The sequence below is a fragment of the Peromyscus leucopus genome, chromosome 4, assembly GCF_004664715.2.
Source record: "Peromyscus leucopus breed LL Stock chromosome 4, UCI_PerLeu_2.1, whole genome shotgun sequence".
Taxonomy (NCBI): domain Eukaryota; kingdom Metazoa; phylum Chordata; class Mammalia; order Rodentia; family Cricetidae; genus Peromyscus; species Peromyscus leucopus.
In genome coordinates, this window is record NC_051066.1 from 12572698 (window position 1) to 12592533 (window position 19836).

Consider the following 19836-nt stretch of genomic DNA (forward strand, 5'->3'; position numbering starts at 1 on the left):
TCGTGAAGCTTAGTTTCTTCCCATCATCTAGGATTTTCCGAAGCCCTGCAGTGCAGGACTGCTGACACCACAGCCAGGCATGCCATGAACAGCTTGAGGCTTCTTTATTAGTCACCACAGAGTGCAAAATACAGCACTGGTCCTGGTGATACTTTCCAGGACCAGAAGGGCAGCATTTCAGGGCTGGAAGATAGGTGGGGAGGAGACCTTGGCTTCCGGCCCTGAAGCAGGTTCAAGCTGCTGCTCCTGGGGGTTGGGGTGTGCAGCCGCTTCTAGTGCCTGAAGTACTATGTCAGCATAAGAAATCAGCTCCTGGAAGGAGGAAACAAGTGAACCATTTGTTACAGTGGCTTCAGGATCCAGGAGCAATTACTTTGATGACACCCCCTGACTTGATGGAATCTTTGAGGTGGTCTAACTACCCTTCCCCCTTGGGATTGGATTCAGCCCAGCCACAGGAAGAGAGTAGTAGAAAAGATCACGTGGAGCTCTGGGTCAGTGCCATGTAAGTGTTCTGGCTTGATAGAGGTGTCACCATGACTTACCAGGCTAGAAGTAAAACGTCCCCGGATCACCCGCACTAGGTCCTTGATGCCTCCAGACTCCAGCTCTGGCAGGATCTCCTCTGCAGGAGCAGAGTAGGTGATGAGGTTCAGGATCCCTGCCCACCAGCCAGATAAGGTCAGTCGGGTGCTACTTTTGCTTGGAATGAATGAGTGGGGAGTCACAGGGGTTTGAGACCAGGCTCTAGGGCTCCCTCCCTTCCTGGCAGCGAAAGGACAAGGAAAGGGTCCTCACTGTAGGAAGCCAGGTGGGCCAACAGCATGCAGAGGTTCTCCACCACCTCAGGGTCGTCCTTGTAGAGCTCGTAGATATCTTGGAGGAGGTAGAGGCCGCTGCTGCCTTCTTCCAGTACTGCCACTTTGAAGGCCACCAGTTCTGGGGAGGGAAGCAAGGAATTGGGGCTTTTAGTCTAGTCTAGCATAGCTCCTTTGCAGCTGCCCTTACTTCTCAGCCCCCTGTGCCCAGTGTCCCTGGAAAGGAGCATGACTATGGTCCTCGGTTTGCTGGGAGAGCCCTCTTGGGCCAGGAACCCCAGCCTTCTGTGGAGGCAGCTCCTGAGGTCAGGGCTGCCCCCTGCTCTGTGGAAAATGCCGGAAGAGGTGACTGCACCACTTTGCCTCTCGGCAGCACAGCTCTGCACCTGTTGGCAGCGAGCCCCATGCCCAAGGGAAACACAGCACTTGTGTTCCTCTTCCCGTCACGGAAATGGAGGCTCCGGTGTGGCACTCTGGAGAAGAGCTCTGGGGCAGGTGGCCCTCCTGCCCTGCAGCAGTTAACACAGTTCAGAGGGGCTGACCTTCCCCCACAGGGTGCTGCTTTGTGCAGGGGTGTCAGGATAAGTCAGGGGGAGCTAAGATCCTAACGGCTTCCAGGGGCCCCCACCAGCTTGGGTAGTTTAGTAGACTGGTGTGAGTAGAACCCAGCAGGAGTGAAACCAAGGAGACAGCTCTTGGAGCAAGGGAGGTAAGTCGTTACCAACCAAGGGTGAGAGCATCCCTGCCATTCACCACTGGTGACCATGACCCGTTCCTGGGCCCAGGGATCTCTACAAAGGATAGCTGTGCCACTGTGCCAGTGCTTAGCGTGCCAGTGCTTAGCGTGGGGCCTGGCATAAGCCTGCACTTGAAGACGGACCTAGATATAGGAAATCCATGCAGCTGTGGGAGGTGTATAGGCAGAGATGTGGTCCCAAGACATCAAAATCGAAAAGTCCCAGTGGTATTTCCTGAAAGCTGTTTTCTCCTGTTCCAGTTTGGGGTCACTAGGTAGATATCACTGGAGGGAGCCAGCTTTTGTCCCACCTCCATGGTGGCAACCTGTCTTGTCCCAGACTTACCAGATACCTTTGCGAGGCTGGCCAGGCCACGACAAACATTGTTCACCAGTAGTACTCTGTCAGGGCACAGCTGGATGCTTCTCAGAAACAGCTCTACCACCTTCTCAAACTGAGTCTCCTTTATGCAGCCTACAGAGCACAAGCCTTGTTGCCTTATGTGTCCAGGGTCACCCTCCCTGTTACCAAGACCTCAGGCTGCTCACCCAACAATGACAGCAGCCAGAGCACTGCACAGCCAGCCTCAGCTACTTCCACATCCTCGGCATGCTTGGCCAGCACCGAGATGACCACAGGTGAGAATTTGTACAAGGGCTCTTTGTCCACAGTAGCAGCTAGAACCAGGACGAGGATGGGAGACAACAGGCCAGGTATGAGCAGAAGTACCTGCTGTCTATGTACCCCTCCACACCGCTCCCTCCCACCAAGAACAACAGGAGACTCGAGGGGACAGATGTCCTCAGAGATGGAAACTGGGGCTTGCAATGCCAGAGTCTGCAGTAGACTCATCAGTAGAGATGAGGACTTTTTGCATTTGTGGCTTCTGCACTTTTCTGGGGTTGCCATGGCTTAGAGCCCTCTTTCCTAGGGTAAGACAGTATCTAGAAGAGGGGGAAGGGCAGACCTCGGAACCTCCATCCTAAACCAAAAACCAGAACAGGGCATCAAGTTCTGGCTGACCTCTAAAGCCAGGGGCTGCCTACTCATTGCACAGGGTGTCCTGAAGGCCTTCTTCTCTTACCTCACTTGTGTCTCACTGTGCCTATGTGCTAGACTCTCAGAAGAGCCCCCAAGGGGCTGGGGTTGCCCTCCTGTGCTTAAGGGATAAGATATAGAGCAGCAGCTCTCAACCTGTGGCTTGCAACAGACTGAGAACTGCTGATAGAGAGGCTCTAGCACAGCGGTTCTCAACCTTCCTAATGCTGCGACTGTTTGATACAGTTCCTTGTGGTGACTCCCAACCATAAAATTTTTGTGTTGTTACTTCATAACTAATTTTGCCACTGTTACGATCATAATGTAATACCTGTTTTCTGATGGTCTTAGGTGACCTCTGTGAAAGGGTTGTTTGACCCCCAAAGAGGTCGTGACCCACAGGTTGAGAGTTACTACTTCAGCAGGTCTCATGCAGAGGGGCTTGTGGAGGGAGGGCCTTACCATCTATCAGAAGGGACCAGAGCAGGCTTAGGATAGCGAGACAGATGTCCCTGTCGTCCTGGAAGTGGTACAGTTGCTCTTGGGCAATCTGAAACAAACCCTGTTCCTCCAGCTCTTCAGACATCAACCCTGTGGACAGCCACAAGCACTTGGAGGAAAGGTATCCAAGAAGCTTTCCCCAACACTGCCTTTTCCCAATGGGCGGATGCAACACCTGGTCTGCCTGGCTGGTCTATTTTATGCCTACCTCTAATACCCTTCTCACTCAAGTGTGCTTAGTGTGGGTGAGAAGTCAGAGACCTGGAGTGGCCCAGTGCCTAGCTAGTCTTGACCTGACCTATTAGCCAGCCGTTTGATTCTTGGCCACTGTCCTCAGCCTTCAAGTAGTGCCCATGGCTGCCATTGAGAGCAGAGAACAGTATGGCTATCCCATCTTGGGAACGAGCCCCTCTCCTGCCCCTCTCCTGAGGGATGCCTCTGTTCTGTCCCTGGACTTTCAGAGCAGAAAGGAAGGGCAGAAGGCCCGCCTACTCACCTTGGCTGGAGATGATAGTGAGCAGGTTGTAGACCAGTGTGATAAGCCTCTCAGAGTTGGGGTGGCTCCTCAAGGCATTCATCAGGAAAGAGATAATAAAACTGCCCCTCGGGATCTCCGCTTCTGAGTCTTGTGCCAGTGCTGATTGAGCCAGAGAAAGAACATGGGTTAACCGCACAGTTAAGACTCTAAGGTAGACAAGTGTCCTCCCTCCCTAGTGGGGACAGCATCACCTCTTTGTATTAAAGAAACAGATCTGCCTATTCTCTAGGCACTGGGCAGGTCTTTGTAAACATGGGACCTTGCTCGCCAAGGATGTGGTGTTCCAGTTCCGGCCTTCAAGATCTTCCTGGGTCCTTCCCAATGACTGGGTGTGAACATTTAGTATAAAGTATTTGTGGGCTCTTGCCCAGTGGTAGAGTGCTTACCTTGTATGCAAGAAGGCCTGGATTTGATTGCCCCCCCACCCCTAAAAAAAGATACAATCTGGTGGCTAGGCCTTCAGTATTAAGACTAGAAAGGTAAAGGGGTAACTAGATGCTCTGGGCTTAAAGAAGTAGCTAGTTTTCTTCCTGTTCCTGAGAGCTGGGGAGGCTTCTACTAAGGACTTTAGTGCAGTGCTGTCCCCTGCTGGCAAGCCTCTCCTGGCTAGGAAAGAGCACTAGACCATCCTGTCCAGCTCCTGGGACATGGCTGGAGTACAGTCGAGAGGTCCCGGCAGGCTGGGCCAGGCCCCATGTAGACCTGGTGTAGGCAGACATTCATTGTGCCCTCTATCACTGAGATGAGTCACAGAGGCACAGAAGGGAACAACAGACTGGAAAGGCAGATGTTGGGGATAGGTGGGAAGTTGGAGGAGCTGCTGAGGCTGAGGACCCAGGAGGGTGGGGCTTCTCCATCCAGTCTGGTGCCCACCTTGGCCCAGAATACGCAGCAGCAGGGAGCAGGTGCTGACCAGAATGTCCAGGATCCTCTGGTGCTGTTTCATGATGCTGATCAACTCCTCCACCAGCTCTGTGGGCCACGGCAGGTCTGTGGAGCACGCAGCACAGGTGAAGTGTGGGAACAGCTGGGCTGTGTGACCCAGACCTGATGCCCAGGGGCTGCTGGGAGCCCACTAGTGAATACAGAGGGTCCAGGGGAGTGAACGCAAAGGCAGAGAAGGACGACCAGCCCACGTGTTCACAGAGTTCGGGAAGCACACCATCTGCCCAGGTCCACATTCTGGGTTGTCCAAGCTAACCTGGAGTTCCTGGGCTCTAGCAGTTCTCCTGCCTCAGCCTCCTGAGTGAAAGACCACAGGCAGAGTAACACCATGCCCAGCTCTGCCAAGCCATGCACTTGGAGCAGCTTCATGAAGCAGGTCTTCTCAGCCCTCACTTTCAGACAGCAGAGCTGAGAGTCAGTGGTGAGCATTTGGCATTACATGGCTGTGTAAACCTAGCCTGTCTGACCCCAGCGCCTGTGGCCGTAACTGTCTTGAGACTTGGCTTGTGATGAGGACATCAGATTCAGGAACACTGATGCCCAGGAAAAAGCTACAGGAAGTCCACTCTGACAAGGCTGAGGAAGAGGCAGCTCTGAGGTGGTGGGTGAGGCCCACTGTGGGGATAATAGCCCCTGTTTTCCAGAAAAGCAAAATCTACCTTATCCTGGGCTTCATCTTGGTCACAGTTCAGCTACAAAAGGGACGTTAGGAGAGTGATGGCTAATATGAAGGGTCTGTTAACTCACTAGGAGTCACACCTCAGCCTCATGTAACCTCCACTGTCCTAACCACCGAAACAGATCTTTGGTGTCCTTTGGATGTGTTTTGTGGATAGAAAGACAAGTAGGAATGGATAAGATGGGTGGGTGAACAGATGGAAGGTTACAGGAAGGAAAGGATGGAGGAAGTGGTGAACTAGCTAGAGGGAAGGGCATATGGATGGCATACAAGTATGATATTTGAGCAGGAGAGACAGGAAAGCATGTCTTCGGACATTCAAAATTTCCCAAGAAGCTTAATACCCATCAAAGGTGATGCTGATAAAGAGCTGTTCTCAAGCATTCTGGTAGGAAGGCAAGTTGGTGTGCTTAAGGGGGATGTCTCTGTTATTCAGAGCTACATCTGACAAGCACGTACGGCCAGATATGCCAAGTGACTAGTATGCCAAGTGATCAATCATGGTGCTGTTTATAAAAGTGGAAAACGAGAAGCAACTCAGATGCCCACTGTAGAGATGGTGGGACAGATGGATGAGGCTCTTCAACCAGGTGTGATGGTGCACACTTGTAGTTGTAGGCACTCTGGGGGCAGAGGTGGAAGGATCACAAGTTCAGTGACTTTTTGGACTACACAGTGAGTTTGAGACCAGCATGGGCAACTTTGTAAGACTCTTTCTTAAACTTCAAAAACAAACAACAACAACAAAACCCCCCAAAGAGCTGGAGAGGTAGTTCAGCATTGAAATGGTTAACCAGCATTGTACAGTCTCAGTCTCTAGTACCTCTACAAACCTTCAAAAGTGGTCCTTTTTTTTTTTTTTTTAAACAAAGCTTTGTCTCCTTATAGGTCAAGCTGACCAGGTGTCTCCATCCTCTTGCCTCAGCCTTCCTAATGCTAGATGGATTTCCTGTTGACCTTTTGAAATCATGCATAGAAGCCAGCCTCTCTCCTACCCTCCTCTGCTAGTAAGCACGGGATCAGGAAGAATTCCAGTTAGCAGCACTGGCCAGAAGAGCCTGCAGTGAAAGGCTGGCAGTTCCCACCTCCATCCACAATGCTCCATTTCTACCTCCCAGCCTTTCCTGGGAGCCTCTGGGGAAGGTGCAGGACCTTTACCTAGGTCTTCCTCTGGCATTGTCAGAAGCTTGTTAAGGGCCCTGAGCTGGACCTCTGGTCGGGTGGAGAAGTTCTGCATGACATCTGCAGGAACAAGAGGATACAGGAGACCCTACTGAGGCCAAGCCATGGGGTGCGGTCCCTAGCCTTGCCTCAGTTAGGCTACAAGGCAGCACTCCTATTGTCACTTTTCAGAGGAGGGTGCTCAGGCCCAGGAACTCACCCCAAATCAAATCCAAGTCTTTGGGAGCCTATCTCAGAGCCATAGTGCCTGCTGCCATACACGCTGGCACATAGGAAGCACACAGCCTGAGTGATGAAGACACCTGGTGTCCAGGGCATGGAGCCAAAGGGACTCTGGAGAACATGGGCAGTGGACAGGTCCTCACTACACAGGGGACATGTCCGATGAGAGCAGGGGGCAGGGCACAGGCAGGTCCAGGATACTGAGAGCCAGGGAGGGTATAGAGCATTCCAGGAGGAACCTGGAAACTGTTCCCACCCACTAATCATGCATAAGCAGCAGGTCTAAGACCAAGTTGTGGGAAAGAGACACTAAGCCTCTAAAACTAATGCCAAGGCCACAGCAGCTCCCAGCACTGTCCCATGTCCCCACTGTCACCTAAGACGTTGGCCATGTTGCCTTCTAGTAGCACATCAGTGATGAAAATGGGAACCGCCTGCCGGTGCATGTTCAGAGCAACACAGGAGTTTCTGAAGGAGGTGCTCATGAAGGTGATTCGGATCACATCCCTGGCAGAGGGACAGAAGACAGGTGGCTTTCCACAGGAGCTTCCCTCTGCCTTGGGCTATGGGTGACCCATAGTGGCAGATACTGAACACCAGCCTTCCTGGTGGGTGGGGGCTCTCTGTCCTATGTGTATCTAGTAACCACCTTTGTAGTTCCACTTCTAGGGACCTACTCTGTGAAGTCATAGGACTCCTTCTGTGGAAGGGTCCCCAAGGATGGTCCTGGGTCTAGCACTTTTGCCTTCATACCCCCTTCTTCCTTAAAAACATATGAACATTGGGCGGTGGTGGCACAGGACTTTAATCCCTTCACTCAGGAGACAGAGGCAAGTGAATCTCTGAGTTCTAGGCCAGCCTGGTCTACAAAGGGAGTTCCAAGACAGCTAGGGCTGTTACACAGAGAAACTGTCTCAAAAACCCAAAAACCAAACCAAACCAACAACAACAACATGAACAGGTTTTCTGATTGACATTATTAGAAACTTTCCCTGGGCTCCTGAAAGTGATATGTGTCCTTGAGGTTGTTCTCCGGTACCCACTGGGAAAGTAGGGCTGCTTGTATCTTTTTTTCAGAGACATATTCAAGACAGGTGCTCACATCTTAATTCTAGTAGTCAGGAAGCTGAGGCAGGAGGATCACTATGGATTCAAAGCTAGCCTGGACCACAGAGTGAGACCCAATTTCAAAACCAAAACCCAAATCCCCAGCATATATCTGTTCAAGATTAGGGGCTGCCAGGTAGCTGAGGAATGTGAGTGGACGAATCAAGACAACTTCCTGTGTGTGAAGGTGGGGAGATGCTCAAAGGTACACTGATGGGTTAAAAAAAGACCCAGCCCTGAGCTTACTTGATGGCTAGTCGATCCGAGGGTTTAATGTGCAGCATGAAGGGCAGAAGCAAACAGAAGATCTCTGCTCCGGGGATCTGCTTCTCCTCCATGGTCTTCAGGATGGGCTTCAGGCTGCCTGGGTGATGGCGAATGCCCTTCCTCAGATGCATGGCTTCTGTGTCCTTTGAGGAAAGAGGGCATCTGACTTGGACTTTCCTTAGCCATGAAGAAGGCTGGGCTGTCAATGTTCCCTCACCAGGCTGAGCAAGAGCTGAGGCAGGGGTCTGGGGAAAGTGAGCATACTGTAGCCCACATGGGACAGAGGGAAGGTCAGGGTGGCATGGTTAGTAGGGTGAGGGCAGGTGGCTTCTCCATGGGAAGCTCACGTTCAGGAAGGAGCAGGTGGCCATGTCTAGAAAGATGCAGCCCAGGGACCAGATGTCAGATTTGCAGGTGAAGGAGAATTTGAGAGCTTCAGGAGCCATCCAGGACTTCTGGCAGGGGTCTGTGGGCAGGACCAAGGTGGGAGAACCATTGAGTCCTATGCTTGCTCCCTGGGGACAGGGAAGAGAGCAGAGCAAACCTGCCCCAGCACTACCACCCCCCTTTTTAGTGTTTTGAGAGAGGATCGCCTGTACCCCAGATTGGCCGTGAACTCCTGATCTTCCTGCCTTCACTTCCCAGTGCTGAGACTTCAGGCTTGCTCTATCACACGCAGCTATATTGTCCCCATTTTAATGGTCCTTTGCAAGGACTTAAGTCAGGAGCCTGGCAGTCACCCTCCTTGGGTAAGATGAGAAGTGCAAGCTGCAGGCAGTTGAGGCCACTGTTATGACAGACCTTAACCTTACCAAGGAGGCTTGTTCGTCCGGGCAAGTGTCTGCCAGGCTCGCCCGAGGGCCTGCCTGTCTGTGTGGCAACAGGCAGGAGATGAGAGAGCCATGTTCCAGAAAAACTAAAGCGTGGCCCTCTTTGAACAGCTTATCCCCTCTAAATGTCAGGACTTCGGGGCAAAGTTCTGGCTGCCCTGCCTTCTTCCTAAACATAAACCCTGCAGAAAGAACCGAAAGTACAGCGCCCTTGCCCTGTCCTATCAGCGTGCCTGGACTTGGGTAGTCACTCCGTTTCCCAGCCAAACAGCAAAGGGCCAGACTCCAAGGACACACACCATTGACACCTCCAAACAACCCTTCCATGTACCTACCTAACCACCAACCCACCCACCCATCTGCCTGCCCATTCATCTACTCACCCACCCACACTCTGTGTGCCAAGGACAACCACTGCCACCGCAGGACTCGGAATTCCCTTCCAGTGTTGCTCTGTCTATCTGGGACAGCTGTTACAGACTTGATACTGTACCCCTTTTACCCTACCATCTTTTCATCCCCTGGGCTACTTCAGGCCTCTGTGTAACATGCATGGTCAGTGCCTATATCCCTGAGGACTTCTGTACCCCCAAATACAGCTTTTGTCCTTCTTGGGTGCTCTCTTCCCCACAAGAATCAACATCTTTGGAGGACCACAACCATAGCTTTGTTCCCCAGGGCTCTCTCTCACATGTTGGTGTCCTTTGGACCCTGCACCTTACCCACAGAGGCATGTCTGTTGTGTTATGCCCTTGATAGGAAGTCTCTGGACCTTCTGAGCCAAAGAACCCAGCCCAAGGGTAGCCACTGCCCCTGGGTGCCAAGAGCCACCACCTCCCTTGCCACTCATTCCTAGTTCCCCCGTCCCCCCAGCCACCTTCTTCTGCTCGGACATTCCACTTGGCTTCGTGGGTCATCAGTGCCTGGGAGCTCAAGTCCTGCAGTTTACAGTAGTTGTCATTGATAAGGGCGATGTTGGAAGGCTTCAGGTTCCTGCAACCAAAAGCAGGGACCCCTGGTGCCATGTAGCTGCCTGGGTAGGACTGGCACAAACCTGAGCCTTAAGCCTGCTCTCCCAAGCCAGTTCTAGCCCTTTTCACTCTTCAAGAAAATGCCCTGCTCAGCCCACTTATTAAATAATTATTTCTTAAAACATGACTTCTACTCAGTTTCTATACATTAGGGAAGAACACCTCCCCCCCCCCCCCCCGCACTGTAAGTACAAACACTGAAGTTCCTCACTAGAGAAGGTATCCATTTTTTCTGTACATCTGGTGACATTAACATGGGAACTCATTCTTTTTGCACACATGGCCCATGTAGGGGGAAGCTATTTCCCAGATCTTCCCACCATAGATCTTGGGCCTGAAGCTGGGTTCAGGGGTCAAAGGCTGGACCTGGATTGCAGCAACTTATACTGGCCTGTCCAGAGGCTGTGCCATTGCAGGCAACCTCACCTCTCCTCCTTGGCATCTTATCTCTGTTTCCTTGCCCTTTAGAACCACCCTGCCTGGCCCCCACACTCCCATAGCCCTGTGCCTTTGGGGTGAGTCAGACACTCAGAGGCTTCCTGGGGAGGTGCCCTGTTCTCTCAGAAAAAAGGGGAGCTCACAGAAGATGCTCCATCCTGCCCAGATCTGTCCCCCGGGCTTTGGCATCTGGACCTGGGGGTTTGGTCAGTCTCCAGAGGAGGCCCCATCACCTATGAATGATGTTCAGCTGGTGTAGGTACTCCACCGCGTCCAACACCTGGCTCAGCATGGTATGCATCCACTGAGGAAGAAGTCGGGGATGTGGCATTGGAAGGGGCCTGGGAACTCCCTAAGGGGAGGTCTCTGCAGAGCTTTGTATGATCATACAGTCAGTGGGACAGTGACAGTGCTGGAGATGCTGGGTGCTGTGGGGCTGCCAGTGGCCACTCTGTGGGCCATGCTGCTCATGGAAGGTGCCCCCTGTGGGTACTACATCTGCTGAAGCCTCAGTGCCTGTCAGAGCTTGCACTTTATGCCGTCAGAGTGAAAAGAGCCTGTGAGAACATCATGGGAGTAACAAAGTGCACCTAGCGCTTGGGGCTACCACTTTCAAACAATGTACCTAGGACTCCAGAGTCCCACATTAGGATTCAGAGACACCCTGAGGTGCCAGAGACTGGCTGGGTAGCAGGAAGCCCACATCCTCCCGCTGTGGCCCCTATCCTGATAGAGGAGCTCACTTGATGGTTCTGTGAACATTTCTGTTTCCCAGATTCCCACCAATTTCAAAGGTGCAAGCCCATTCCAGAGCCTTCCCCCGAGGCGCAGGCAATGCAGAGAGCTACATGCCTCCTATGAGTCTCTCGGGGAGATGGTGTCTGGCCCGCAGGAGCACAGAAACTCTCAGTAAAGTGTGCTCATATCATCTTGGGAGGGCACTAGACCCAAAGGTAAAAGTGAAAGTTTATGAGCTTTTAGAAGAAAACTAAGGAAAGCCCCATGACCTGGGGTAGGGAAGGCTGTCTAAGCCAGGACCAGAAGGTCCTGACCACAGGGAGGATATCCACCAACTGGCCTCCATTACACTGAGAACTGCCTTTCACAAGGTGATAGCAAACAAATGAACTGGCAAGCCCCAGACTGGGTAGGGATATATGGACACTGATATCTACCATATGTAAAAGAATGTCTACAAATCAGTAAGAAAAAACCCAATTTGAATGGACAGAGGATTCAAACAGGCACAGAAGAAGAACTCTGAATGGCCAACATGTTGCTGGATATGGTGAAGGAGGCCTACAATCCCAGCACTGAGAATGTGGAGTCAGGAGTATCAGTTCATGATCATCCTTAACTAGTGAGTCCATGGTCATCTCAAAAACAAAACAAAAGCCGGGCAGTGGTGGTGCATGCCTTTAATCCCAGCACTCGGGAGGCAGAGCCAGGCGGATCTCTGTGAGTTCGAGGCCAGCCTGGGCTACGAAGTGAGTCCCAGAAAAGGCACAAAGCTACACAGAGAAACCCTGTCTCGAAAAACCAAAAAAAAAAAAAAAAAAAAAAAAAAAAAAAAAAAAAAAAAGAAAGAAAGAAAGAAAGAAAAGAAAAACTAATAATTATTAAAAAAAACACAACATAACAAACAAAAACACATATCTAAAATGTGCTTGCCAGGTCTACTGATAGGGAGGTGCAAATTAAAGTCATAACAAAATGTCACTAACCCCTGAATTCTTGACAGGGAAAAGACAGGCCCAATGATGACTGGCCAGAGGGCCATATGGAAGGGGCACCCTCTCTGCTTCTGGGGAAAGTAAACCCTGACCCACCAGCTTCTGCTAGAACGTCCTGAAGCCACACCCCTGCTGTCTGACCCAGCGACCCAGTCCTAGACGATTAGACAAGAAACACTAGCCCTTCCACGATGCTCCTGGCAGCCTTACTCTACAGCCCTGAACTGGGGGTGATCAAAGGCTCATCAGTGCAGGAGAGGCAGACCCACTGAGCACTGCCTTGCCATGGACAAAGGTGTCTAGCTGACCACAGGGGGAATCAGGGCATGGCTAGACCTCAGAGGCATGGGGCTGAGTGAACAACGAGTATGCGGTTTTGAGCCACACACTGAACTCATCTTGATAATTTTAGGAAGTGCATTACAGTCTTTGGAGGCAGAGCCCCATCAGTTGCTTCTGCCTTAGAAGCTTCTGGGTCCTAAGGATGTCTAACCCTTAGCACAGGGGGGTGGCTGCGGCTGCTAGTGGTGTGCGCACATTTGCAGTGCATCAAGATATGCACTTGAGATATGTGCATATAGTGGTATAATGCCTCTGCACATGTAAGAGAAACCTAGGCCAGACCCTTCAGTTCCTCTGTCTCCCACTAAAGGGGCCTTAAGGGGTATAGGTTTAGGTGGCCTGCAGACCTGGTGGCCCAGAGTGTCTCTTACCTCAGAGTCAATATTCTCGCTCAACCTCCTCTTACTTTCCATGATAGTCTGGAAGGTTCCTTGGGTGGTATAGTCCATCACCAGGCAGAGGAACAGAGAGGAGATCTGTCAGAACATAAGGCCCCATAACCAGCTGCCCAAAGTCTGGGCCTGGGGGTTGTGTAGGACCTCTTGCTCCAGGACATCTTCCAATGGCCATCATCTGTGGTGGCAATGGTAGCACTGCCCAGTAGGGACCCATTACTCTCTTGCTCCCATTCCTGTGCCGTACCACATCAGGCCTTGTTAGTTGACCTTTCCTGAATGTTGCAATTGTTCCTGGCCTCTGCACATGCAGAGCCCTTTGTGGAACGGTCTTTACTGCTCGATTGCAGGATAGTTCCTCTCTTAAGACTGAGTATCCTACCCTGCTCAGGGCCCAGTATGTGGCCAATGGCCAGCTCTGTTTCCTCCAGTGAAATATCGTCTCTGAAAGCTTCAGGGTCCTTGGGAGACTCTGGAGGATTCATGCAGTGAGTGCCATCCCTAGCCCCGAGTTGTCAGCCTAGCAAGGAAACTGATGGAGATGGGCCACAGTAGAGGCCCCTCAGTCCCCTCTGATCCTTCTGGAGGTGTGATTTAGGAGAACCCTACTCATTGCAAAGACAAAAAGTCCTGTTGCCCATAGGGCACAGGTCTGGGAAGCCCCACTCAGGATCCACTAACTGAGGCACTGGGGCTTCAGACCCCATCATGAAATGAAAGTGGTGTTCCCACCCTGCTCTCCTATCTAGTAACCTGTCTGGAGCCATGGGAGTAAGGAGTCCCCAGCTTTGGGACAACTGGGGGAGGAGGCAGAAAAGCAGCTTCCTAGTTTCAGCCCCTTCTACAGAAGCCAAAACCCCACCATTAAAGATGCAGTGGGGAGCCTAACACCTGACCTCCAGCTTTAGCTGTCTTCTACCCGGGGGACCCAGAAGCAGTTGCTCTTAGCCTCAGCTTCCTGTTTTGTGAAATGGGCTGACAGGTCTCCTATGATGAGGTTGTTAGGGGATCATTTGATATCACCGACAGGACTCAGGCAACGCCAGCCTCTCAGTGTGTTCCATGCTGTCAGCTGCGGGGCTGTAGGTGTTCCAACCCACCTCACTGTTCCACATGATGAACATCTCATGGTACAGAGAGATGTTGGGGTGCTGGAGCTTCAGCAGGGGCATCAGCTGTACAGAGAGGGAACAGAGTGTCTCAGCCAGTACTGCTCTGCTACATATTTCAAGCTCTGCTACATATTTCAACCAAGAGATGGGCCACCAGCTTGGGGCGGGGGGCATGATGTGGATGCAAGGAAGCTGTGCAGCCTGCTGGAGAGAGGCCAGGAGGCTGATGTGGGTCTCCAGAATGGGGTGATCGTGCTATGTGACCAAGACTTGTTCTTCAACCTTTCTGAGCCTCGTAAGTACATATACAAATGGTGACAGGCTGGGGTGTAAGTTCAGGAATAGAGCCCTTCTCTAGCATGCATAGAGCCCTAGATTTGATACCCAGCACAACCCCAACCACCAATGAACTGGTGCAGACCCAGAGGAGTGCCAGGAGAGGAAACAGCTAGGGTGGCCTGGAGAAGGTGCTGTGCAAAGTCACAGTGAGAAAAGTACTTAGGAAACAAACCCAATCAGGCAGCAGAAATGGCCTCCTAGACATATTGCCAGATGGGCAATAGCTTTGCCTGGAAGCTGGATGGGAAAGCACCCGGCCTGGCAGATGGGAATGGGAATGGACAACATGGCAGTGTGATGGTAGAACCTCCCATGCTCTTTCCACATGTCAGAATGTGACCAGGTCCTTCCCTGCCCCACTGACACCGTGTGTGACACACGAGATGTTGACTGGCAACGTGCAAGGGCAGGCAACTCCAGAAGGAAACCAACTCACAAGTGACCGTCATGGAGGAGGAGACACCTCTCACCTCGGGTGAGATTTCTAGAAAGGCTCCAAGGAACTGCTCATAGGTGCTATCCATAAAGCTGGTAACTGCCTCACCTGTGGCTGTGTGAGGGTAATTAATCATCCTCTCACCCTTCCCTGACTCCTTCCTCTTTCCCTGCCTTGCATATTTGAGGCTGGTGCTTTACCACAGAGTCACATCTCAGCCCTTGGGCTGGAGCCTCACAGTGCAGTCCAGGCTGCCCTCAAGATCCAGTCAGTGCCAGGACTGTGGGTGTGCACTAGCACACCCAATTCATTAGCTAGGTGACATTTTCTTTGTAAACATTTTCTCCGTGTGTCTCCCAAATTGGTACTGTTCTTCTTTTATAACTAGAAGAAAAAACATTTTTTCCCAGTGCTGGGGATAGTACCCAGGGCTCTGAGCAATTGAGGCGCGTGCCCCACCACTGAACTACAGCCCCAACCCTACAGAAAACGTCTTCAGGAACTGTGAGATGGCTCAGTGAGTAAAGGACCAGGAGAGAACCAACTCCCCAACCATGTCTTTTGAATTGCTCGAGTGTGCTATGAGTCACACATATGCACATGCACACACACACTAAACAGATGTAAAGAAAACAAGAATTATTTTTTTCCAGACAGGGTTTCTTTGTGTAGCTTTGGTGGTCCTGGAACTCGCTCTGTAGAACAGACTGGCCTTGAGCTCAGAGATCTGCCTGTTGCTGCCTCCTGAGTGCTGGGATTAAAAGCATGTGCCACTACTGTCCAAAAAGAAGATTTTTTAAAAAGATGGTTACTGGGGATCGTCAAGATGGTTCAGCAAGTTAAAATGCTTACTTTGAAAACTTGACAATCAAGCCAGGTGTGGTGGTGCATGCTTTTAATCCCAGCACTCAGGAGAAAGCAGAGGCAGGAGGATCACTGTGAGTCTGAGGCCAGCCTGATTTACATGGTGAGTTCCAGGACAGCCAGGGCTACATAGTGAGATCCTGTCTCAAAAACAAAACAAAAAGAAAGCATGACAATCTGAGTTCAGCCCCCAGAACCCACACACAGGTGGAGGGAGAAGTGAGTCCACAGAGTTGTCCTCTGACCTCCACACATGGCTGTACATGTGCTTTTTGTCCCCTCCAACAACAATCATAAATAAACACAATGTGAAAAGATGGTTAGTGGTAGAGCAGCCATTAGGGGAAGGGTGTCCCAACGGGCAATTAAGAGGTGGTTGTCCTGAGCATGGACTCCCTTTCTGGCCACTGCAGGCTTCCCTTCACCCTGTCACTCAGCAAGTGAGCACCAAATGCAGTTCCTGTGTTTGCTGAGTCCTGATCCTCTCCGGGGAACCACTGATTATTACCTCCTCCAGGGCCTCGTTGGCGTGGTGCTCATCAATACACTCCACCTGCAGGGCAGAGGAAGACAAGCTCAATGTGAGTGTGTGGTGAACAATGGCTGCTACTACCACTGCTGTGTGATCACTGTCACTGTCATTATCAAGCCACCACCACCTCACCCCCACTACCACCATCGCCATATCTACAGCCACCACCCCGACCTTCGCCACCACCCCTACTACCACCAGCTCTACCACTTCTGCCTTAGCTTTGACCTCCTTCTCCACCGCCACATCAACTACCGGCTCCCACACTAGTAGCATCATTGCCACCACTGCCATTTCTAGGAAAGTTAATCAAACATAGTAAAATCATTCACTGGACACGGTGGCATGTGCTTATAATCCCAGTGCTTAGGAGGCAGAGGCAGGAGGATCTCTGTGAGCTTGAGGCTCATAAAAAACCTAGTCCAGTCCTGCCTCAAAACCAAACCAAACCAAACCAAACCAAACCAAACCAAACTGAAATGAAACAAAAACCCTGAAACACTTATTCTAAAACAACGTAAAGAACAAATTGAACCAGTGATGTTGGGGACAGGATTTAGCTCAGTGATGTAGTGCTGCACGCTTTTAATCCCAGCACTCTGGAGGGAAGAGGCAGGCAGATGGATCCCTGTGAATTTGAAGCCAGCCTGGTCTACACAGTGATTTCCAGAACAGCTAGGGCTACATAGAGAGGCCCTCAAACAAAACAAAACAAATTAAACCAGTAAAATCTTTCAATACTTCCTGAAGTCCTACTCCATGGATTTTTTCCCTAAGGAAGTTATATGTGCTCAAGAGGGGAAGACCCTATAAAGATCTCTGAAGATGTTTATCACAGAGGTTTATACTGGGAAAACACAAGGCAAGCTAAAGCCGTATGAGGGGACAGGCCGGGCCAACTACAGCACACGAAGCAGGACTAGTTGGGAGGAGACACAGCTATCAGATAGAGAGGAGGAAGCTGTGGTGACATGAGACAGTGTCACTGTGTGAGATGTTATCAACCTCAGTACCGTTCTTACAATCATATAAGAGACTGGAAAGACACGCAGATTCCTGCCTATAACCCCTGGCCTGATTTTTATTTAGAAAAACCAGGCAGCTAGTTTTACTTGTGTGTTTGTTGAGAAAAGGTTTTACTGTGTAGCCCAAGCTGGCTTTGAACTCCAGCTCTACTAGTCCCCCCCCCCCCCAAATGCTGAGAGTATAGTAGTGTGCCATCATGTCTGGTGTGGCTAGCTTTTAAAAAACTCTTGTAAATGCTCAGAAGACAGGCAGCCACTTTGGCCACTGGCGTGTGAGACAAGGCAGCTGACCCCACAGCTAACTAGCAATAGAGAGAGGTACATAAACACTTCAGCCCCAGCCCCCTGGGGCTGAAGCTGCTGGGAGGCCTGGCAGAATATGGTCAGGCCCCCACCCACAAGGTTCCTGTCACCACCCCAGAGGAAGGTGTACAAGAGACTTATACAGCAGCCACTCCTCTCTAGGGTGCTCCTGGGGGCCTACATCCCACCCAGCTGTGCTAGTTATGTGCCCTTTGCTCAGTCTCTGTGATCCTCTACACCCCCCCCCCCCCCCCCCTTGGTAAGACCACTGGCCCTGTCCTAGGCAGAACTGTGTTATTGCTTATCAAATTCAAATCCTCTCAGAAACTGCAACCCTGGTGAGGATGGGGCTCCTGAGTTTCACTGTTTCTGGCTGTGGAATGGGGGCAGTTGTTCTGGGTTGGCAGGATTGGTAGGTCCAGTGAGATGACAGCGGGCACGCAGACAAGCATCGTGGTTAGTGGAGTAAAACTCAGCATTTCTCCTCCCCGAGGTGTGTGTATGTGGGGCGGGGGCGGGGGGGGGGGACAAAGAGGGAATTCCAGGAAGTCTCATGGTACGGCCTAGCCCACCAGGCTTGTCTGGGGGCCTTCTGGGAGTCTGCAGACCTCTCTAAGCTGGGATGGTGAGCTTGGATTTGGGAGAGCCACTGTTACAGACTGTCCCCATGGCTCCTGGGGCTCTGTTCCTTACCTGTTTTACCACGTACTTGGTGTCGGTTTCCATTTCCTCCACCACCAGGTTCACTCCCAAGGCCCCGGGACTGCACTCTTGCAAAATCTACCCTCAAGGAAGAGAGAGACTTTGAGCAAGTGCACACTGCTCTGTATTTCCCGCATGTGCTGACTGCACACTGGGCCCCCAAAGCAAGCATCTTCCCTCAGTTTTGCTGTGGAGGAAATGGCCGCAGGTGACCGAGAAGCCCTCCATGGTGGTGGAGCCAATACAATCTCCCTCGAAACCCATTCTGGAACGCTTATTTTATAGCCTCATGACTCTCTCTCAGACTGCAGGGACAGCCTGACAGTAAGAGCAAGCTGCCCTGGGACAAGGGATTTAGTGGTCCTAAACCACAGTGACACCACCTTCCAGCATCCTTCTCCAAGGAGAGCATCCCAACAAGGCCCTGTAACTGGTGAAGCTGGGGCGGTCACAGCCTCCCTCAGGGCTCAGCCCCACAGAAGGTACTGCGCAGCCACCCTCTGGGGCCTGGACTGGTGCTCACTACCTACAATTTACAGGAGAGATACTGAGGCCTAGGGAGCAAGGTCCTTGCCTGAGTACAGCACTCTGGGGTCTGAGCCAGAGCCTTTGGTGGAAGCCACACCCTCAGAGCCAGGACTCTGCGAAGGTCAGGGCTGTGGGGTATAGGTGGCTGAGCTCTCTGAGTGCTGAGACAGTTATCAGGGTGGGGGAAGGGGACAAGATACCTAGAGGCAGTACAGGAAGGACAGATAGAATCAGGAAGTCCTTGGAGACCAGCCCAGGCTGTAGGCAGTGGATCAGACCACAGCATAAAAACTATTTTATTATTATTTTTAAAAATTTCTAAACTTTAAAAGTTTCTGGCTACCAGAAGTGCATCTGCTTGGCTAATGCCTCTAAGCCTTCTCAGAGAATACTGCAAAAGGGAGGAAACTCTAACCCATGAAAGCAAAGCTTTTATAGCTGAGTCTAACATTTAATGAGGCTGACACTTTAGGTAAACGGCAGTTTAAAAAAAACATTCAGTTTTTGTTCTCAGTGTTCTGCCGCTAGACCTCAGCATACCGACACACGGAGCGAAGGGCACACGCACCATTCTCCAACCAGAGGTCAGACTGGGGGTTGCTCATCATTTTAGAGAGGGAAACTGAGGCCCTGTGAGAAGGGCTCAGAGAAAGTCACTTGAGGGACTATGGGGTCAGACTGTGTGGCCCTCAACCTGTCCCCGCTGCCCACGGACCCTGGGCAGCACCTGATACTTTTCCATGGTATCTCGAGGAGACACTCTATGCCTCGCTGTCCCTCTGTACACGGAAGACAGTCAATCCCCTCGAGCCAGGCCGGTAGTCGGACCCTCAACTGAGCATGCTCAGTAGTAACTACCCCGTGTGCCCACCCAACCCCCCTCAGCCCCACTATCTGACTTCGATGACTCTGGGCGTGTCTGCCTAGCCCTTTGGCACGCACACGGCGTCTTCGTACTCCGCCCCTTAAAGAAGCCGCAGAGAATAGGGTGCCACGAACGGGACGAAGGGCGGGGCCCGGTGTGTTGGGTCGGGTGGAGGGCGGGGCATGTACTGTGACGACAAGGGTAGGCGGGGCCTCGAGCTCCACAGGCGGGAGCTGTGGGTGGCAGGAAGTCTAGCGCGGTAGGCGGGGCCTGCTCGACCGTGAGCGTGTAAAGTGGGCAGGGCTTCGGGTTCTACCGGAGATAGGG

At 51.7% G+C, this 19836-nt stretch overlaps 1 protein-coding gene across 1 annotated transcript; it reads right to left on the reverse strand.

Annotated features, from left to right (window-relative positions):
* Nucleotides 1-80: 80 nt before the first annotated feature.
* Stkld1 (serine/threonine kinase like domain containing 1) lies at nt 81-19836 on the reverse strand. Its single transcript, XM_028858727.2, has 19 exons — nt 19372-19836; nt 18108-18194; nt 16063-16107; nt 13904-13978; nt 12780-12884; nt 10567-10637; nt 9742-9857; nt 8382-8500; nt 8014-8177; nt 7037-7167; nt 6415-6498; nt 4506-4622; nt 3591-3731; nt 3056-3184; nt 2104-2232; nt 1901-2029; nt 799-939; nt 546-625; nt 81-312 (listed from the first exon to the last, which is right to left on the reverse strand). The coding sequence occupies exons 1-19, from the start codon at nt 19384-19386 to the stop codon at nt 178-180; spliced, it is 2013 nt and encodes a 670-aa protein (XP_028714560.1). The 5' UTR covers nt 19387-19836; the 3' UTR covers nt 81-177.

Bases quoted from the DNA above. Each gene is read 5' to 3' on its own strand.
- Stkld1 (XM_028858727.2), bottom strand. The intron at 6,499-7,036 runs GTGACAGTGGGG...TTGTTCCTGCAG, and splicing joins CAACATGGCCAACGTCTTAG to ATGTCATGCAGAACTTCTCC. The intron at 4,623-6,414 runs GTAAAGGTCCTG...CGTGCTCCACAG, and splicing joins AATGCCAGAGGAAGACCTAG to ACCTGCCGTGGCCCACAGAG.